At 38.5% G+C, this 16253-nt stretch overlaps 1 protein-coding gene across 2 annotated transcripts in view; it reads right to left on the bottom strand.

The window, feature by feature from the left end:
* Nucleotides 1-1343: 1343 nt before the first annotated feature.
* The window catches only part of Slc25a46 (solute carrier family 25 member 46), a 29001-nt gene continuing 14091 nt past the window's right edge, over nt 1344-16253 (bottom strand). For both annotated transcript variants that reach the window (XM_028762716.1, XM_028762717.1), the window contains exons 7-8: nt 14690-14747; nt 1344-3507 (exon numbers count right to left, since the gene is read on the bottom strand). In XM_028762716.1, coding sequence (XP_028618549.1) covers nt 2929-3507; nt 14690-14747 — 637 coding nt within the window. In that variant the 3' untranslated portion in view covers nt 1344-2928. The remainder of the gene's footprint in view (nt 3508-14689; nt 14748-16253) is intronic.

Below are 16253 nucleotides of genomic sequence, written 5' to 3'. Positions count from 1 at the left end.
GGACTTTTTTTAAGTAAGTGGTGGCAAATGTTCAATTTTACATATAGATTTCTCTTAATTTCTATCTAGAAAAAGAATATTACCTTTTATCCCCTTCATGAGTAGTCCTATAGTATCAATAATGGATATATATATTCATACATACATATATATATACACACACATACATACATATATATACATATACATACACATATATATTTTCTTGATTTCAATGTTTTATCAAGCTTTTTATATTGCAACTTATTACCTAAAATATTTAAAATGGTAGTGACAAAATTGTAAAAATAAAGAAAATAAACCTCCTCGCTGAGGTAACAAGATGTAAAAGTCAAACCACAGATTTTTGTTACTCTGTTATACAAACTAGTACTGTATTAATGAAAATGGCTCAAAAGTAATATGGCAGCTATTCAAGGAGGGGAGAGGGTCGCAAGATGTATCACACCAAACACTTGACGGGAACTCAGAAATGTCAGCAGTAAGTAGTACTCCAACTCTAGTGTGATGTCAACCCTTATGAAAGGGTTTTATTAGCTTAACTAAGTTTTCTAAGTCACTCAACCTAGTTTTTGCAAGAGCTGGGAAAATGTCTTTTTTGTTCTACAGCATCCATACCCACACAGACAGCACAAATCCTCCATGAGCTCAGCCAACAACAGCACATCGCTCAAGGTAGAATCCTCTACTTTCCATACAGATTCTGGAATTCTTGGATAAAAACATTGAAGCATTCTGCACCATCCATGAGTGACTGCTTTGATATATTCTACTTAATATAATCACATCACTGGGCTATTTGTCATGCTAAGTATAAAAGGTATTAATTCACTGAGAAACACTGGCCAGTTAAAATGCGTTTGACTTTCAAAGGCTGCACTTTTAACAAATTTGAAAAAGCAGTTAAAACAAACAAACAAACAAACAAACCTTATTTACCACTCTCCAACTTTAGTTTTTAAGGTAATTTGTAGAGATTTCTGCAAGGAGACCAATCATGTATTTAGTTCAGCTACAGCATTTTTACTTCAGATCAATAAATTTATATTACTAAATTCATGGTAACTGTCAATAAATAATCCTCAAATATCTAGTATTCAGATACATGGAAAATTCCACAAAATTTACCTAGTAAATATCTGATTCCATTTAGACTGTTCTAACTATTTGCTGAAACCAAAATTTTCTAGTTTCTTCTCTGAAACCACCTTAACTTATAAAATGAGATTCTAAGGAAGGTGACTATAGACATCTAAAAACTTAGCGGCTAAAAGTCAATAAAAAATGTTAACCTCTTTATACAAAGTAAAACACGTTAAGAGATTTAACCATAAAATGCAAAATGTGATCAACAGCATTTATTTTCCCTTTTGAGGAACTGAAGAGTTGACAGCATTACTTCAGAGACATAGATGGTAGGGACAGCTGCTACTGACACACTACTTCATGCTTTTCCATGACCGTGTAAAGCTCCCACTCTTACCAGTCATGGTACAAACACTCTCTGCAACGTTTAACATTAACATCAGGGTTAGTTTGCATGCATTCTAGGTTGGGCGACACCTGGAGGCACTGCACTTCAGTGCGTGTAAACTGGGGCATATCCATGAGGAAATGAAATGCTAAATGCTGCATGAGTGATCAGTGAACTCTACATTACTTTATTACAAAGGCTAATCCACCGTGGGAACACACCAACTTTATTGAAGTGATTAACACGTTTCCTTTGTTGAAATATAGTGACTCCTCCTCTTCCTTCATAAAACATAAGGGCAAATTTCCTATGAGGTTTGTATTTCAATTCAGTACTTATCCAAGCAAGTTTGAATAAAAAGTAACAAGAACGTCTCATTTTTATCTTCTTGGTAGCTTATTTGGAGAATAAAACTTTACATACACGCACGCATACAAAAAAAGGTAAGAAAAAAGAAAGATTGCAGTGATTATTTATGGTGAGCAAGAGGCACAAATTCTCAGGAGAACTTTAATTTTGTTCCCTCCAAGATAAGTTCTTTTAGAAATGAAAGACAAGTGAGGCTCCTTAAGGTAAGGGTGAAAACGGTAATGGCTGCCATGATTGTTAGGTATCTTTAAAAGTAGCTCTAAAAATCATCTGATGATCCACAGGTCACAAGCATATGACAAATTTCAAGTTTCTGACACTGCAAGGCTGGATGTGATGCAGACAAGAAAGCTATTTTCTGGCGTTTTGATGTCTTGTTCTTGATGTTCAAGCAGAAAGTGTCTACCTTCATTTGATGCATGAAGCTGGTCTATGAAAACTTGCAGGGATGAAGGAAATCCCAAGTTACATGTATACACATACATACACACACACACACACACAAATGGCTCCATATAATAAATATATACAGCAATTAAAATGGTTAAATACAATTTAAAACTCTTCAACCACTGCTTACACAGTGCCAAATCTAATTATTAGTTTTTTTCAATGATGACATAATCTACTTGCTTAAAGGTAAAATCCCAATACTATCCACTGCTTTAAGAATTAACACACTGACCTGAATCCAAGTTAAACAAATATATAACAAATATTAAGGTCAGTAAAATAGATTCAAGTCATTGTAATTTCATTTTATACTTGATACATTTTTGTTTCCACCCAGGATAAATTTTACTTCGGCATGAGTATTATACTAAAATGTAACTTTACATTTTAAATTTAATGTATTACCTTTATTGAAGTTTCAATTTTGGAAAGGTTTGATCAAGTAATATATATATATATGTATCTGTCCCTTAAGAAAAATAAGAAGTCAGAATAATCAGCATGAGCTTTTCCAGCGATCTTAATTCCCAGCCTATTTCTTTCCATGCAGTATTTTACTTTTATTACTTGAAATGTCATAGCAAATTATCCAGACCACATTTGTTGGATCAGCCAATCACAGAACCTAAATTTCAAATGCTATTCTGAAGAAGTGTGGAGTAAATAATTTTGGTAATCTGCAAGATGGTTGCATGCAGTGTATACTGTATTATAACAGCACCAAACCCTTTATAAAAACCAAACACTCCTTCCTCCTGCTTGATGGTATTTATACAGTCTCTCATTCCCTCATACTGTGTATTAATTGGAAGTACTTCATAGCCAAGGTCTGTATTGTCAATTATTGTGCGTGTTCCTTGAATATGAAGACGATGTAGAACTGTTTCCAATGGGTAAAGTATAACGTCAGAGCAAAGGCTGGCAGCAAAGTTAGCAATAAGTTCTGGAAAATAAGCATCCAACATATTCTGCATGGGGCTAGTACTCTCAGCTAGGTGGCTATTATAGGTCTTTCTCTTCAGAATTAGAAGGACAATCTTCTGAATGATGGAGCTGATGATGTAATGAAGAACTCCATGCAGCACTGTTGGGAAGATCAATGAAAACAGTGGAAGAAGGCGTTTGCTGTGAGGCACTCCCAAGCCTATCACTCGTCCAATTCCTTCTTTAACACATTCCAGGATGCCAGTATTATCTCGAATTATCTCACTCTGAAACAAAAGTGATCAAAAATGTACAATTTTATTACAAAAAAAAAAAGACTTATTTGTTTCATATGTATGGTTGTTTTGTTCCATGTATGTCTTTGCACCATGTGTGTGCCCTGCCTGTAGGGTACAAAAGAGGCCATCAGATCCCCTGGAACTGAAGCGCTGAGAACTGAAGCCTGGTCCTCTAGAAGGAATCATTAGTGCTCCTTACCACTGAGCACCATCAACTTAATAATAAAATTGCTGTAGAAAATACTGTTATTAGGTCCCTTTAAGATAAATGTATTTTCACAAAAGAAGAAAAACATCCATGATTTGTCAACTTCAGCTGTGAGATTGGATTAGCATTATATTATTTTTTCAAAAGATAAACCATGAAGAGCAATGAGCAGGACATAGTCTACCTCCAACCACCTACGAGTACCTTTGGCTCTTTACCCAACTATGCAAACCTTTTTACCTATTTCCCCTCCAGCCAACCCTTCCACTCACATGGATCAAGATCCACACTTCAGGCTTGGACCAGGAAGCACATCTTGCCTACCATCCCAGTCTCTTCGACAGGAGTCCCTGATTCCTTTCCACCCAAGCCATTTCCAACCTCTAGGACGAACCTGCCCTGCTTTTACCTTAACCTACTCAGTCCATATCAGACTAACCAAAGAAAAGACATCCGCATGACCAGATCTCATTGCAAAAATTCCAAAATATGAACAATCAAGCCAGTATCTATCTTCTCTCTAAAAACCTACTGGTCATATATAAATATCTGCCAAGGCAAATTACCTAAGTAAACCCAAGGACTCAGAATTTAAAAGAACAATCATAAAATTCATAAAAGACTTCAGAATTTAAAGACACAAACAACTCAATAACACTGAGGAGAAAGAGTTTAAAGGGAATAAGCACCTTAGTGATACCCAAGAAATACAAACATAAAGCTACAGAAATGATTAAGACGATCCAGGACTTGAGAACAGAATTCAATAAGGAGATAAACTCACTGAAGAAGACTCAAGCTGCTGTTAGGAAACTCACAGGAAAGTCTTATTAGTAGAATAAATCAAATAGAACACAGAATATCAGGACTTGAAGATTGAAGTACAGGATCTAGATCAAATAAGCATAATATTTAAAAAATTTTAAACACAGAAAAGAAACATGTGGAACACCATGAAACGAACTAAACCTACAAATTATAGGCAAAGATGAGAGAGAAATCCCAAGGCACAGACATAGATCTGATCTTCAACAAAATCAGAGAACATCCCCCAAACTAAAGAAAGACACCCACATACAGATACAAGAAACATACAGAATATCAATGACAGGAGGAAAAAAGAAAAGTAGCTAAAAGAGAGAATACATGAGGACTTCCGGTCTGGGCCCAAGCATAGAGCAGGTCACAGGCAGCAGCTCTGTACCCAACCCCAGAAAACCAAGAGGAAGAGGGACTCCCAGGAGCTTGAACTCAGGCAGCATCCCAGGTAAAAACCCGTGATGTCTGCTGTTAGAAGTTCTAATCCAGATGCTGGCCTCCGAACTTATACTACTCAGACCTTTGAAGGGCCACTGACAAGAACACCAAACAGCTAGAGATTGACATCACTAATCTGAAGAAATCCCTCGTTTCGCTGTCTGAAGAGACCTCCTAAAATCGCAAAGATCCTTATTGGACTTGATTTACTCTATCACAATAGAAAAGGCTGTGTACAGCTCTTGACTGTGTACAGCTCTTAAAGAAGAAGGTTGCCTTTACATAGACAAGACAAGGAGGGTTAAAGAGAGCATGAAACAGGTAGTGAAGGCCCTAAGAAAAATCAGAGAGAGAAAGAGACAGATGAATGCTGATAAAAGAATTGGTTTTCAGCCTCCCCAAGGTTGTCAACCCTATTTCCTCCCATCTTGGGACCATTATTTGGGTTCTTTTTGCTTTTTTCTGCTGGTCCCTGGCTCTCAAATAGGCGAACTAACTCTGTGATACAACAGATAAATAATTTGGTAGCAAAACCTACTCAGATACATTATCATAAGTTAGCTATGGAGGACCACGAGACTCAAGATGAGGTTGTTACTTTATACCGGGTGTTTCCAAAACTCATCTCCACCCAACCTAAAAGGGGGGGACTTCTGCCCCTAGACCAAGCAGAGAGGGGCCATCCAGAACCCCCTCTGTCAGGCGATCTGAATTCTTGCTTATGCTGCAAGGCTAAGCTCTGCAAAGGAATATAAACAAAAGATAAAAATATCTATCTGGGTTCCCTGAGGGACAACCCTGACTGCATAGGGGCTGATGTCAAAAGTATCCCCGCTCCAGGAAAAAGACATCGGGACGGGTATGGCCCTCATGCCTCACTGGACAACGACAGGGGGACTGGAGCCATTACAAGGTCCCCTTCAAATACTGGAGGTCAGGCCTCTATCCCCGCCTTCGCAAGTTTAGAATTGCCACAGCCCTTCTACAATTAGAGAAGGGAGGAGATGTCAAGGGCAGCCCTGCTTACCCACTGAAGGCCTAAAATCAGCCATAGGCCTAAAATCAGCAATAGGCCTGTCATACGTGTATACTAACACCAAGTCTTGGGTCTCAGTGGAAAAACATGGAAACAGATGGCTATAAGCTAATGTAAACAGGCAGCTTTTGTGGAAATTTACAAACCTGAGTAGTCATAGACCTTGTAAATAGGTAGCCTGGGCAGACAATACCAACTTAGATAAGGACAAGCGAGTCATAGGCAGAGTCATAGTGACTTGTCCCCTGAACCTTCACCCAGCTGATACCCGGTTCTGAAGATATCTGTATTCCCCCTGAACACCCACACTCCAGTGTCATTCCCTTCCCCACATCCTGCCTTTCTGAGTTTATACCCCTGTGTGAATGAATTACGATTTGAGAAAAAAATAAATTATAAAAAAAAAGAGAGAGAGAGAATACATAACAAAGAAAGTGTATTGAATTGTGACCAGTAAACAAGTATCACTATTTTAATATCTAACAAGATAGACTTAATTAAAACTAATCAGAAGAGATAAAGAATGCTACTATATTCTAATCAAGGAAACAGTTAATAAAGAGTGCATTATTATCCGAAACATACATGCAGTGAACTCTGGGGAACCCAATTGGATAAAAATAAATACAACTGTATTTAAAAACAGATTAACATCACTCCATTAATAATAGATGATTTCAATTTTCTTCAACAGGCAGGTCATCTGAATAAAAAACCAGAGAAACATCAGAATCAATTGACATCATACATCAAATGGAGTTAAGTGATGTCTAGAAAACATTCTACCCAAACCCCAAACAATACACAATCTACTCAGCAGCACAGGGAAGGTTTTCTAAAATAGACCTCTTGACACACAAAACAAATCTTTGCAAACTCAAAAAGACTGAAATCAGTTCTTGTATCCAATCTACCCATAATACACTACAACTTAAAAATTGATAGCAAATAAAAGTGTAGTAGTTATACATTCATGGAGATTAAACAATTCATTAATAAATGATGAATGAGTCAAAGATGGAATCAAGAAATAAAAAATTTCTAAGAACTAAATGAAAACACAACATAACAAAACTTCTGAGACTAAAAACAGTTAAAAAGAACAAAGCAAAACTACCCTAAAATTCATATAGAACCACAAAGATCCCAGATAGCCAAAACAACCCTGAGCAGAAAACACAGCTAGAGGAATAACCATTCCAGATCTTAAGAAGCATTACACAGCCATAGTAATAGAAACAATACAGTACTGGCACAAAAGCAGGCTCCTAGACCTGAAAGACAACCTGAAGATCCAAGCACATGAGTACCTGTAACTGCATGCACTTAATATTTGACAAAGATGCCAAAAACATAAGTTGACAAAAAAAAAAAAAGCATCTTCAACAAATGGTACTGGGATAATTCACTGCTCAATTAGACACATATTTATTCCTTGTACAAAAACTAATTCCAAATTGATAAAAAAAACCTAAATGTGAAACCTGAAACACTGAAACTTCTAGAATTTCTTCCAGACAGTACCCTGTAGGATATAGATATAGGAAAAGACTTCCTAAATAGGGCTCCATTTGCCCCAGAACTGACAGGATAGACTTTATAAAACAAAATGTTCTGAAAAGGCAAAAAACAAACAAACAAACAAACAAACAAACACTCAAACCCAATTGGGTGAAGAAGCAGCCCATAAAATGGGAATCTTTTTAAGTTACACATCTGACAAAAGACATATGGCTGGCAGAGAGCTCTGCCTGGAACCTGAATAGAGTTCTCAAAAGAAAAAGAAGGGGGCAGGGCTAAGAAGTATCTCAAAAAATGCTCACTGCTCATTGTCCCTAGCTATATAATTACAAATCAAAACAACTTTGAGATTTCCTCTTACCCCAGTCAGAATGGCAAAGATTAACACGACAAACCAATCTAAAACAAATGAAGGAGATGTGGAAAAGGGAACCCTCATTCACTATTGGTGGAACTGCAAACTTATACAGTCAGTATGGAAATCAGTGTGGAGAATTCTCAAAAAATTTAAAAATAAATCTACCATATGATCAAGCTGTACCAGTCCTTGGCACATACCCAAAGGATTCAACATTCTACTCCACAGATACACGTCCAGCCATGGTCACTGCTGCTCTATTCACAATAGCTAAGAAACCAAAACAATCTAAATGACCTACAACTGATGGATAATAAAATGTGTACATATACACAATGGAATAGGACTCAGTTGTAAAGAAAAATAGTATCATGAACTTTGCAGGTAAATGGTTACAACTAAAAAAGATCTTATTATATAAAGGGACCCAGATGGGGCGGGGGCAGGGGGAGATCACATGTTCTCTCTCATTAGCGGCTCCCAGCTCCAAATCTTCAGATGAGAGTACATATTCAGTAGTAACTGCAGAAACCAGGAAAATAAAGGGGGACCATTGCTAGGGCAAGGGGTTGGGGAACAATATAGAGAAAAGCAGAATATAAGTGATCTGATCAGGGAAATGCAGGGAAATGGAAAGGGAGGCTCTACAGGAGTGGACCAGGGAAATGGGAAGAGGGGCTCTACAGGAGTGGGGGGGGGGGGAGTTAAATACAGAAGAAGGAAGGCAGAGAAGAATAGTAGCATACAAGTGGTCTGACCAGGGAAATAGGAAAGTAAGGCTATTTAGGGAAGGGAGAGGGAAGTACATACAGAAAAAGGAGAAAGGGTAAAATCGGGAAAGGAATTCTGAAAGTCGTAAGAATTATATTCTCTTTTTTAAAAAAACGTATAATACACAGAATTCTGTGTACATGTATAGTTTAAATAAACTTTTCTCAACTTGCCTGGCAATGCTCCTCCCTCCAAGAGCCAAAGACCCTTAGCAGAAATCCCAATAGCAGACATGACAAGTTCTCTTTGTGTTGCTAGCCAGGACTGTCTAAGAGTCTTTCAAAACATACAGCCTATTGCTATTGCCCTTGGTTACCTCCCAAAGGTGGAAGGTAAGTCCTGTAGCTGAACACACGCACTTCACAAATAGAGCCCAGAGACATCTGATCTGGAACCGGCCTAAGTGCCTCCTCCCAGAAGAGTAGCTCTCATAGTACCAGAAGCTGACATACAAGCTGCCAAAGGAAGGAAGCGACAACAGTGCTACCCAGCTCTAACGCCTATGAACCCCAGAAATGAGCACAGCAGGAGTACCTCAAGAGTTCAGTAACGGCATCAGTCTTGGCCCTACTTCACTCAAGCACTGTAGTTGTAGCAGGCTTCTTTCTAATAATTCTATTTCATCCTAACCTCAAGCAATAGTACTATCTTAACAATAATGATGTGCCTTGGAGCTCTTACCACAATTTTCACAGCCATCTGTGTACTCACCCAAAATGACATTTAAAAAACTCGTAGCGTTCTCCACATCCAGCCAACTAGAACAGATAATAGTAACCTTAGGAGTAAATCAACCATACCTAGCTCCCTGGCAGTGACTCAACAGCTTGCTAATTGGACTTAAGATCTGCTTAACAAGAGGGAGACCATGCCTGGTGCTGGAAACCTAGGCAACTACGTATAAGAAGCCATGGATCTTGAAGCAGAACCTACAACTACCACTTCACTAAAGCTGCATAATCTCTAAAAACAACTGAAACATTTTCCCTGACCCACAGATAACTGTAGTACTAGATCCTTACAAAGAAACAGTCTTTTACATTAGATGGAGACCATTACAGAAAACCATAACATAGGAAACTGCAGAATTGTGGAGCCCAGTTCCAGTAGATGGATACATTTACAAACCACTCCTACACCTAAGACTCAGTGAACACTGCAGAAGAGGGGGTAGAAGGATTATAAAAGCCAGAGATCAGTGACCTTGCTGTGAGACTGTGTCTCCTAGTAATACAGAAGCTACACACATAAAGTATCATCACCATGACTACCAACAGGAGCTGAACAAGAACACACCAACAGAAATGCCAAAGTGGATGGGGAAAAGCCCATGAGACCTCAATCCTATGCAAGGAACTGCAGGCAAGTAAGGATGTTGAGAGTGTGAAAATAGTCTTCTCCAGGAAAGTATGCCAGTTGGTCATCCAATACCAAGTAGTCAGTCCTGAAAACATACATATGAGTATCATTATACAGCCTAAGCACATTATATTTAGGACTATATATGTCTACACATATACATATATGAAGGTAACAGCAAATAAAGGAGGCCATGACTCTCAAAAGGAACAAAGAAGATACATGGGAAGGTTTGGAGGGAGGAAAGGGAAGGAAAAATGATGTGTTACATTACATCCTCAAAATAGACAGGAATGAAGTGGACAGCCATTCTAGTGCAGAAGTGGAATTCAGTGGAGGAAGTAGAGAGCCTGTCTCAACTATTTTAAAGGAACTCCTTAGAACACTAAGAAGCAACAATGTGTAAGGAAGAATGGAACGTGCTTAAAGATCCCTGAAGTGTCATTTTGAATCCTGCCTTCTCAACTTACTGGCTGTGTAACAACTGTTACTCTACTTAACTTCTCCTAAGCATCAATTTCAGTCTCCTATAAAAATGGAGGGTAATATAAAATATCATGTAACAGTTGTTCTGTAGCAGCTTCCTCTAAGACTGAAACATTCTGTGATGGTTTGTATATGCTTGGCCCAGGGAGTGGCACTATTAGAAGGTGTGGCCCTTTTGGAGTAGGTGTGTCACTGTGGGTGTGGGCTATAAGACCCTCATCCAGCTGCCTGGAAGCCAGTATTCTGCTAGCTGCCTCCAGATGAAGACATAGAACTCTCAACTCCTCCTCCACCATGCATGCCTGCCTGGATGCTGTCATGTTCCTGCCTTGATGATAATGGACTGAACCTCTGAACCTGTAAGCCAGCCCCAATTAAATGTTGTCCTTTATAAGACTTGTATTGGGCATGATGTCTGTTCACAGCAGTAAAACCCTAACTAAGACACATTCCATCTTGCAGGAAACTCCTAAAACAGGAAGGTAGACAATCCAAAATATCTTCAGGAGTCCCTGAAACTGACCAGATTCACTAGCCCCCTCCCTGCCAAAGTAAACAATAAAAGCCAAGACTCATTCTCCAAGGAGTGGAGTTGAGGTGCAAAGAAGACTCTCAAACAAGATAAGTTGCAAAGATTCTCAGACAAGTAGCAAAGAAGACTTTGGGACCAGACCAGCTGCCAGGAAGCAAAAAGCAGCCAAGTTGCCAGGAAAAGGTTTAGACCAGGTCACTTGGAAAGTTATGATCTTCCAATCTATTGTGCTGCCTGCAAGCTGTGGACTGTGCTCTAGGTTCCCAACTTTGTGAGCTGTCACCCATGCTATGGAAGGCTTTGGTGATACAAGTGTCTTTGTCTCACTTCTGCTCCTGTAAGTAACCCCTCACCTATATTACTATAATAAACCCCAATAAAACTCATTGACTGATCAAGCTGAATTCTGACGGTATCTGTTCACATGGGAAATAAATGCTTAGTTTTAAGCAAAAGATCAAATTGATACAATTTATGCTGTAAAATAATGCTGTCTGCTGTGCCAACAATGACAAGAGCAGAAGCGAGAACTGTACTTATAAAGTTACTATAAATCTCCAGAGAAGAGACAATGCTGGCCTGGCTTGGGAGGCAGCTATGGAAGCCAAACAATTCAATTATGCTTTTAAGATCAGAGTTTACTGCTGGATTACACTTATGTGGGGGGGGGGGGGGGAGGGAGAGAGAGAGAGAGAGAGAGAGAGAGAGAGAGAGAGAAAACCAAGAGGATGGAGATGCGTGTAGCTCAGTTGTAAAACGCTTATCTAGAATGCACAAGGTCCTCAGTTAGCTCTCCAGTACTACAGAAACCCAGGAGTGATAACATATCCCTGTAAGCTCAGCACTTGGGAGCTGGAAACTGGAGGTTCAGAAGTTCAACGGTACTGTTAACTATCTGGCAAGTTTGAGGCCAGCCTGAAATTCACAAAGACTTGTCTCAAAAAGCAAAAAGGCTGTTGGCCAGAGGTACTAGAAAGATAAAGGAAAAGGTGCTGTTTTATTAAGCTGAGGGATGGCATATCACATACTTACATTACTATTCATAACAGTAGCAAAATTACAGTGATGAAGTAGCAACGAAATAATTCTATGGTTGAGGGTCAGCACAACATGAGGAAGGCGAGTAGCACTGTCTAACGGAAAGGCTAAATGCTTACAATGCACTGCAGTGTGCATCCTAATGGGGCCCCTCTTCCTACTCTAACCTAATGAACGGAACCCCTCACTTAGTCAAAAACAATCCTTCCAACTCATCGAAACCAGTTGATACGATCCTGCTCAGCTTGTATTTGTTTTCCCTCTGCTCCGAGTGTTCTTCATGTCCCTCTCAGGCTTAGACCTTTACTCAAATATCACCTTCTCAATGAGGCTTCATCTGCGCTTTCATAAACACGAACTGCCCTCTCTACCCACACCACATCATTCTTGCTTTGCTCTTTAACAATCACTTCCTTACAGGTTCTAGATATGTCATACTAATGTCTATCCTCCCCACAAGCTTTTAAATATTACAGAAGTAGAGGATTTTTATCAGTATTTTTTGCTACTGTATTACATGAGTCTAAGGCCTTTTCTGATACAGGTTGTTTCTTAATAAATATTGGATGAGATAAGAAAATAAATTTAAAGAAGGTAAAGTAAAAAAGCAAGTCAATAAAAATTTTGATACAACACTATACCTGAAATTGTATAAGAATAGGTCTGAAATTGATCATGGGGAATCAATATGGACCCTTTTTTAGGAAAGGGACAGGACCACTAGAACTTTGAAACACTAACTTTTCAAGTGCACATAGACTGAACTCAACAATACTGCATAAAGGATTAACCAGTGGAAAGTAGTTCCTATTCAAGGGCTTCAAAGAGTAGTTCTTCTGGTGATCTCCCTGAGAAAAAAAGCCTGAGAAAGCAAGCTGTCTACAGACAAGGAGAGCAGGGCACTGAGAGTGAGACGCAGGGACACACAGCAAGGACAGCATCAAAACAGACACAGACAAAATCTGTTACTGTAAGCTAGATACTTACAAAATACAGTCAGCTATTAAACACAATTCTATTCTATAAAATAAAACTACAATCTAAAGATGATTTTTTAATTTTTTTTATTGGTTATTTTATTCATTTACATTTCAAATGTTATCCCCTTTCCTGGTTTCCTTTCAGCAAACCCCCTATCCCGCCCCCCCTTGCTCCTGCTTCTATGAGGGTACTCTCCTACCCACCCACCTACTCCTACCTTACTGCCCTACCATTCCCCTACACTGGGGCATCGAGCCTTCACAGGACCAAGGGCCTCCCCTTCCACTGATGCCAGATAAGGCCATCCTCTGCTACATATGCAGCTGAAGCCATTGGTTTCTCCATGTGTATTCTTTGGATGGTAGTTTAGTCCCTGGGAGCTCTGGGGGCCTAAAGATGATATTTAAGAAACTGTCTAAAGTTACAGTTCTAATTTAAGTAGACAAATGTGACTGTGGCAAATCAGTCCCAAGGTAAAACCTCTTTCCTGATACAGCATGTTGCTTAAGTATTTTGCCCAAAATTTTTATCTTTCTGATAGTTTTTTCTTATCTTTAAACTGAGACTGCCTGACAGACTAACTCTGTGAACTGCACAATACTATCCAAATGTGAAAGGACAAATATGTTTCAGTCATAAGATGTTAATTTCAGTTTATCAAAGTTAGTTCTGACTTTGATTAGGAACAGGAAAATCAGAGATTAATGATGTAGTGGGGACAGATAATAAAGAGAAAACAAAACCCAGAAATACAAGGCCGTCTCAGCAAGCAATCTCCAGAGCAGGCGCTAATATGGCGGAAAAGTACTCTTTAAGATCAAATGCTGCGCCCTTGGGAGGCAGAGGCAGGTGGATTTCTGAGTTTGAGGCCAGCCTGGTCTACAGAGTGAGTTCCAGGACAGCCAGGGCTACACAGAGAAACCCTGTCTTGAAAAACAAAAAAAACAAAAAACAAAAAGATCGGATGCTGGAAACAGAAGAGAAACCGTGTAAGCACTTCTAGCTTACGGTTTACCTATAAAAAAATAGTGAAGCTACAAAATTCAATGTGCTTGAAGTGCCACCGTGTGGTTAGAAATAGTAAAACAAGCAAGCAGGATTTAAATGCTAACAGGAAACTGCTTCAGTTTGCAGTTATCACTTGTGTTCAGCCAACACTGGATGCTCCTTTGGAGGACACTCTTTTTAAATGCTGAGTTATAGCATTTATTATTATTATTATTTATTATTTATTATTATTTATTATTAGTTATAGCATTGTAGTTATTATCTACAGGTACTATGACTTACGCTTAGGATGATTATTCCTTGTGCTCAAACAATTATTGATACAGTCGTTATGATAACCCATAAATAAGCATATTAAATTGATCTTGGGGCCTTGAAGGACCAAAACAAGTCACAGTTTGGGTTCCAAGACAGCTAACTGAAGAGTGTAGTTGTGTATGGAAGGGAGAAAGACAACTAAGCCATAAGTGTGACCCAAATTTGCAGTGTGTTAGATCCACGGTAGTATGTAATAAATAAGTATATCTGTGAAGTGAACTTTTGAAATCAGACACATACACTATACTAAATAGTCTAACAGTACATACAAAAAAGTTATAATAAAGAACAGCTCACCTGTACTGTTTCAATCAGACTTGCTGAATAAAAAGGCATGGCCACCATGTATGTTAGGCTGCAGAAATTAAAGCAAACTGTATCAGCACAACAAAATAAGATGATTAAAATAAGACTGTAAGATGTTTCAATGTGTTCACCTAAATTTACATTCAAACCTAAAGTGATCTTTTTAAATTTTCAATCATACTTTGGAACTAGTGATATTAACTCAGAACACTGAAACAGAGTACTTTATTGAACAGAGATGGAAATATAAAAGTAACAATAATACAAAGACAATTTTCCTAAAAAACAAACAAACAAACTCCTAGATTGTACCTTAGCAGAATGTAGGTTCATTTATGATTAACTGTTTGGACATCTACTTGCACATAACTAGTACCCTCTGAAATATGTTTCTGAGCCTTTGGATGGACAACTGTATCACAGACTAGAGTTTAGTGATATCCAGAAAGGAATGCTTTATGTTACTACCTACTATGATTTTCTACTTCTACATTTCTCATCAGCAGAACTAAGCCAGCCTACAACTATAAGTCAAGTTCCCTTTTACTATGAAAAAATAATGTTGCACGGCTTTCCAAAGCTGTTTCTTTATCAGTATAGCTACATTACAACTTTGCAAGTCTGCAAAGCATAGTTACTTAATATCTTTTCATGGGTGGGACTAACCTAACCAGCATCCTTAGGGGCCAGGCCCTGGTAAGTACTCACCTCCAAGGTTAATGGAACACAGTAAGTAATTAAGTGCTGGACTGTCCCAGAGGGAGCCAGTTAGAGTAATTTCTAATTCACAGAAATTTCTAATTCTTCAGATAAACAGAGTAAGCTTTTAATCTGTAAAAATAGTTACTGAAGTAAAAATCACTTAGGTGCCTTTACACTGCACTGTAATGACTATCGTTTTGAGCTTACTCTTCACCAAATACATTCATATCTCTGATGAATAAGACACAGGTTTAGCATCCCTTTTATCAGAAATGCTCAAGATCAGATGTGTTTCAGATTTGGGGATATTTGCATATAAGTAACTAGATATCTTGGGACAGGACCCAAGTCTAGACACAAAATTAATTTGTGTTATACTTTTACACACAAAGGCTGTGTGTTTTTGCATAGTGTGGCTATATTCTGACACCTCATCCCTTATTAATAGGATGAAGATAAAGAAATTCAAGACATGTGACATGTCATGTTGGTATTCAAACGCTTCAGAATTTAATGTATTTTGGATTTCAGATGTTTAGCTTCTTCATGTTCAACCCATAGTAGTAATTTTTTTTTTTTAACCTAGGTTAAAGGACTGGGGAAATCACGGCTTGGTGAAGTGCTTGCCATGCAAGCATGAAGACCCAAGTATGATCCACCGCACCCATGTATAAAGCCAGGCATAATAGTATGCATTTGTAATATCAGTGCTGAGTACGTAGAAACAGGTAGATTGATGGGGCTTGCTGGCTGCTCTGTTTAGTCAGTAACCGCAGACAGCACTCCAACTGATGGCCTAATACCAAGGAATCATCTCTAAAACATTTATGTATAAGTAACAACATATGAACTG

Source organism: Grammomys surdaster, unplaced genomic scaffold, assembly GCF_004785775.1.
Source record: "Grammomys surdaster isolate TR1022 unplaced genomic scaffold, NIH_TR_1.0 135, whole genome shotgun sequence".
NCBI lineage: Eukaryota > Metazoa > Chordata > Mammalia > Rodentia > Muridae > Grammomys > Grammomys surdaster.
Note: the sequence above shows the minus strand (reverse complement) of the source record. Positions and strands in the feature narration are given on the sequence as shown.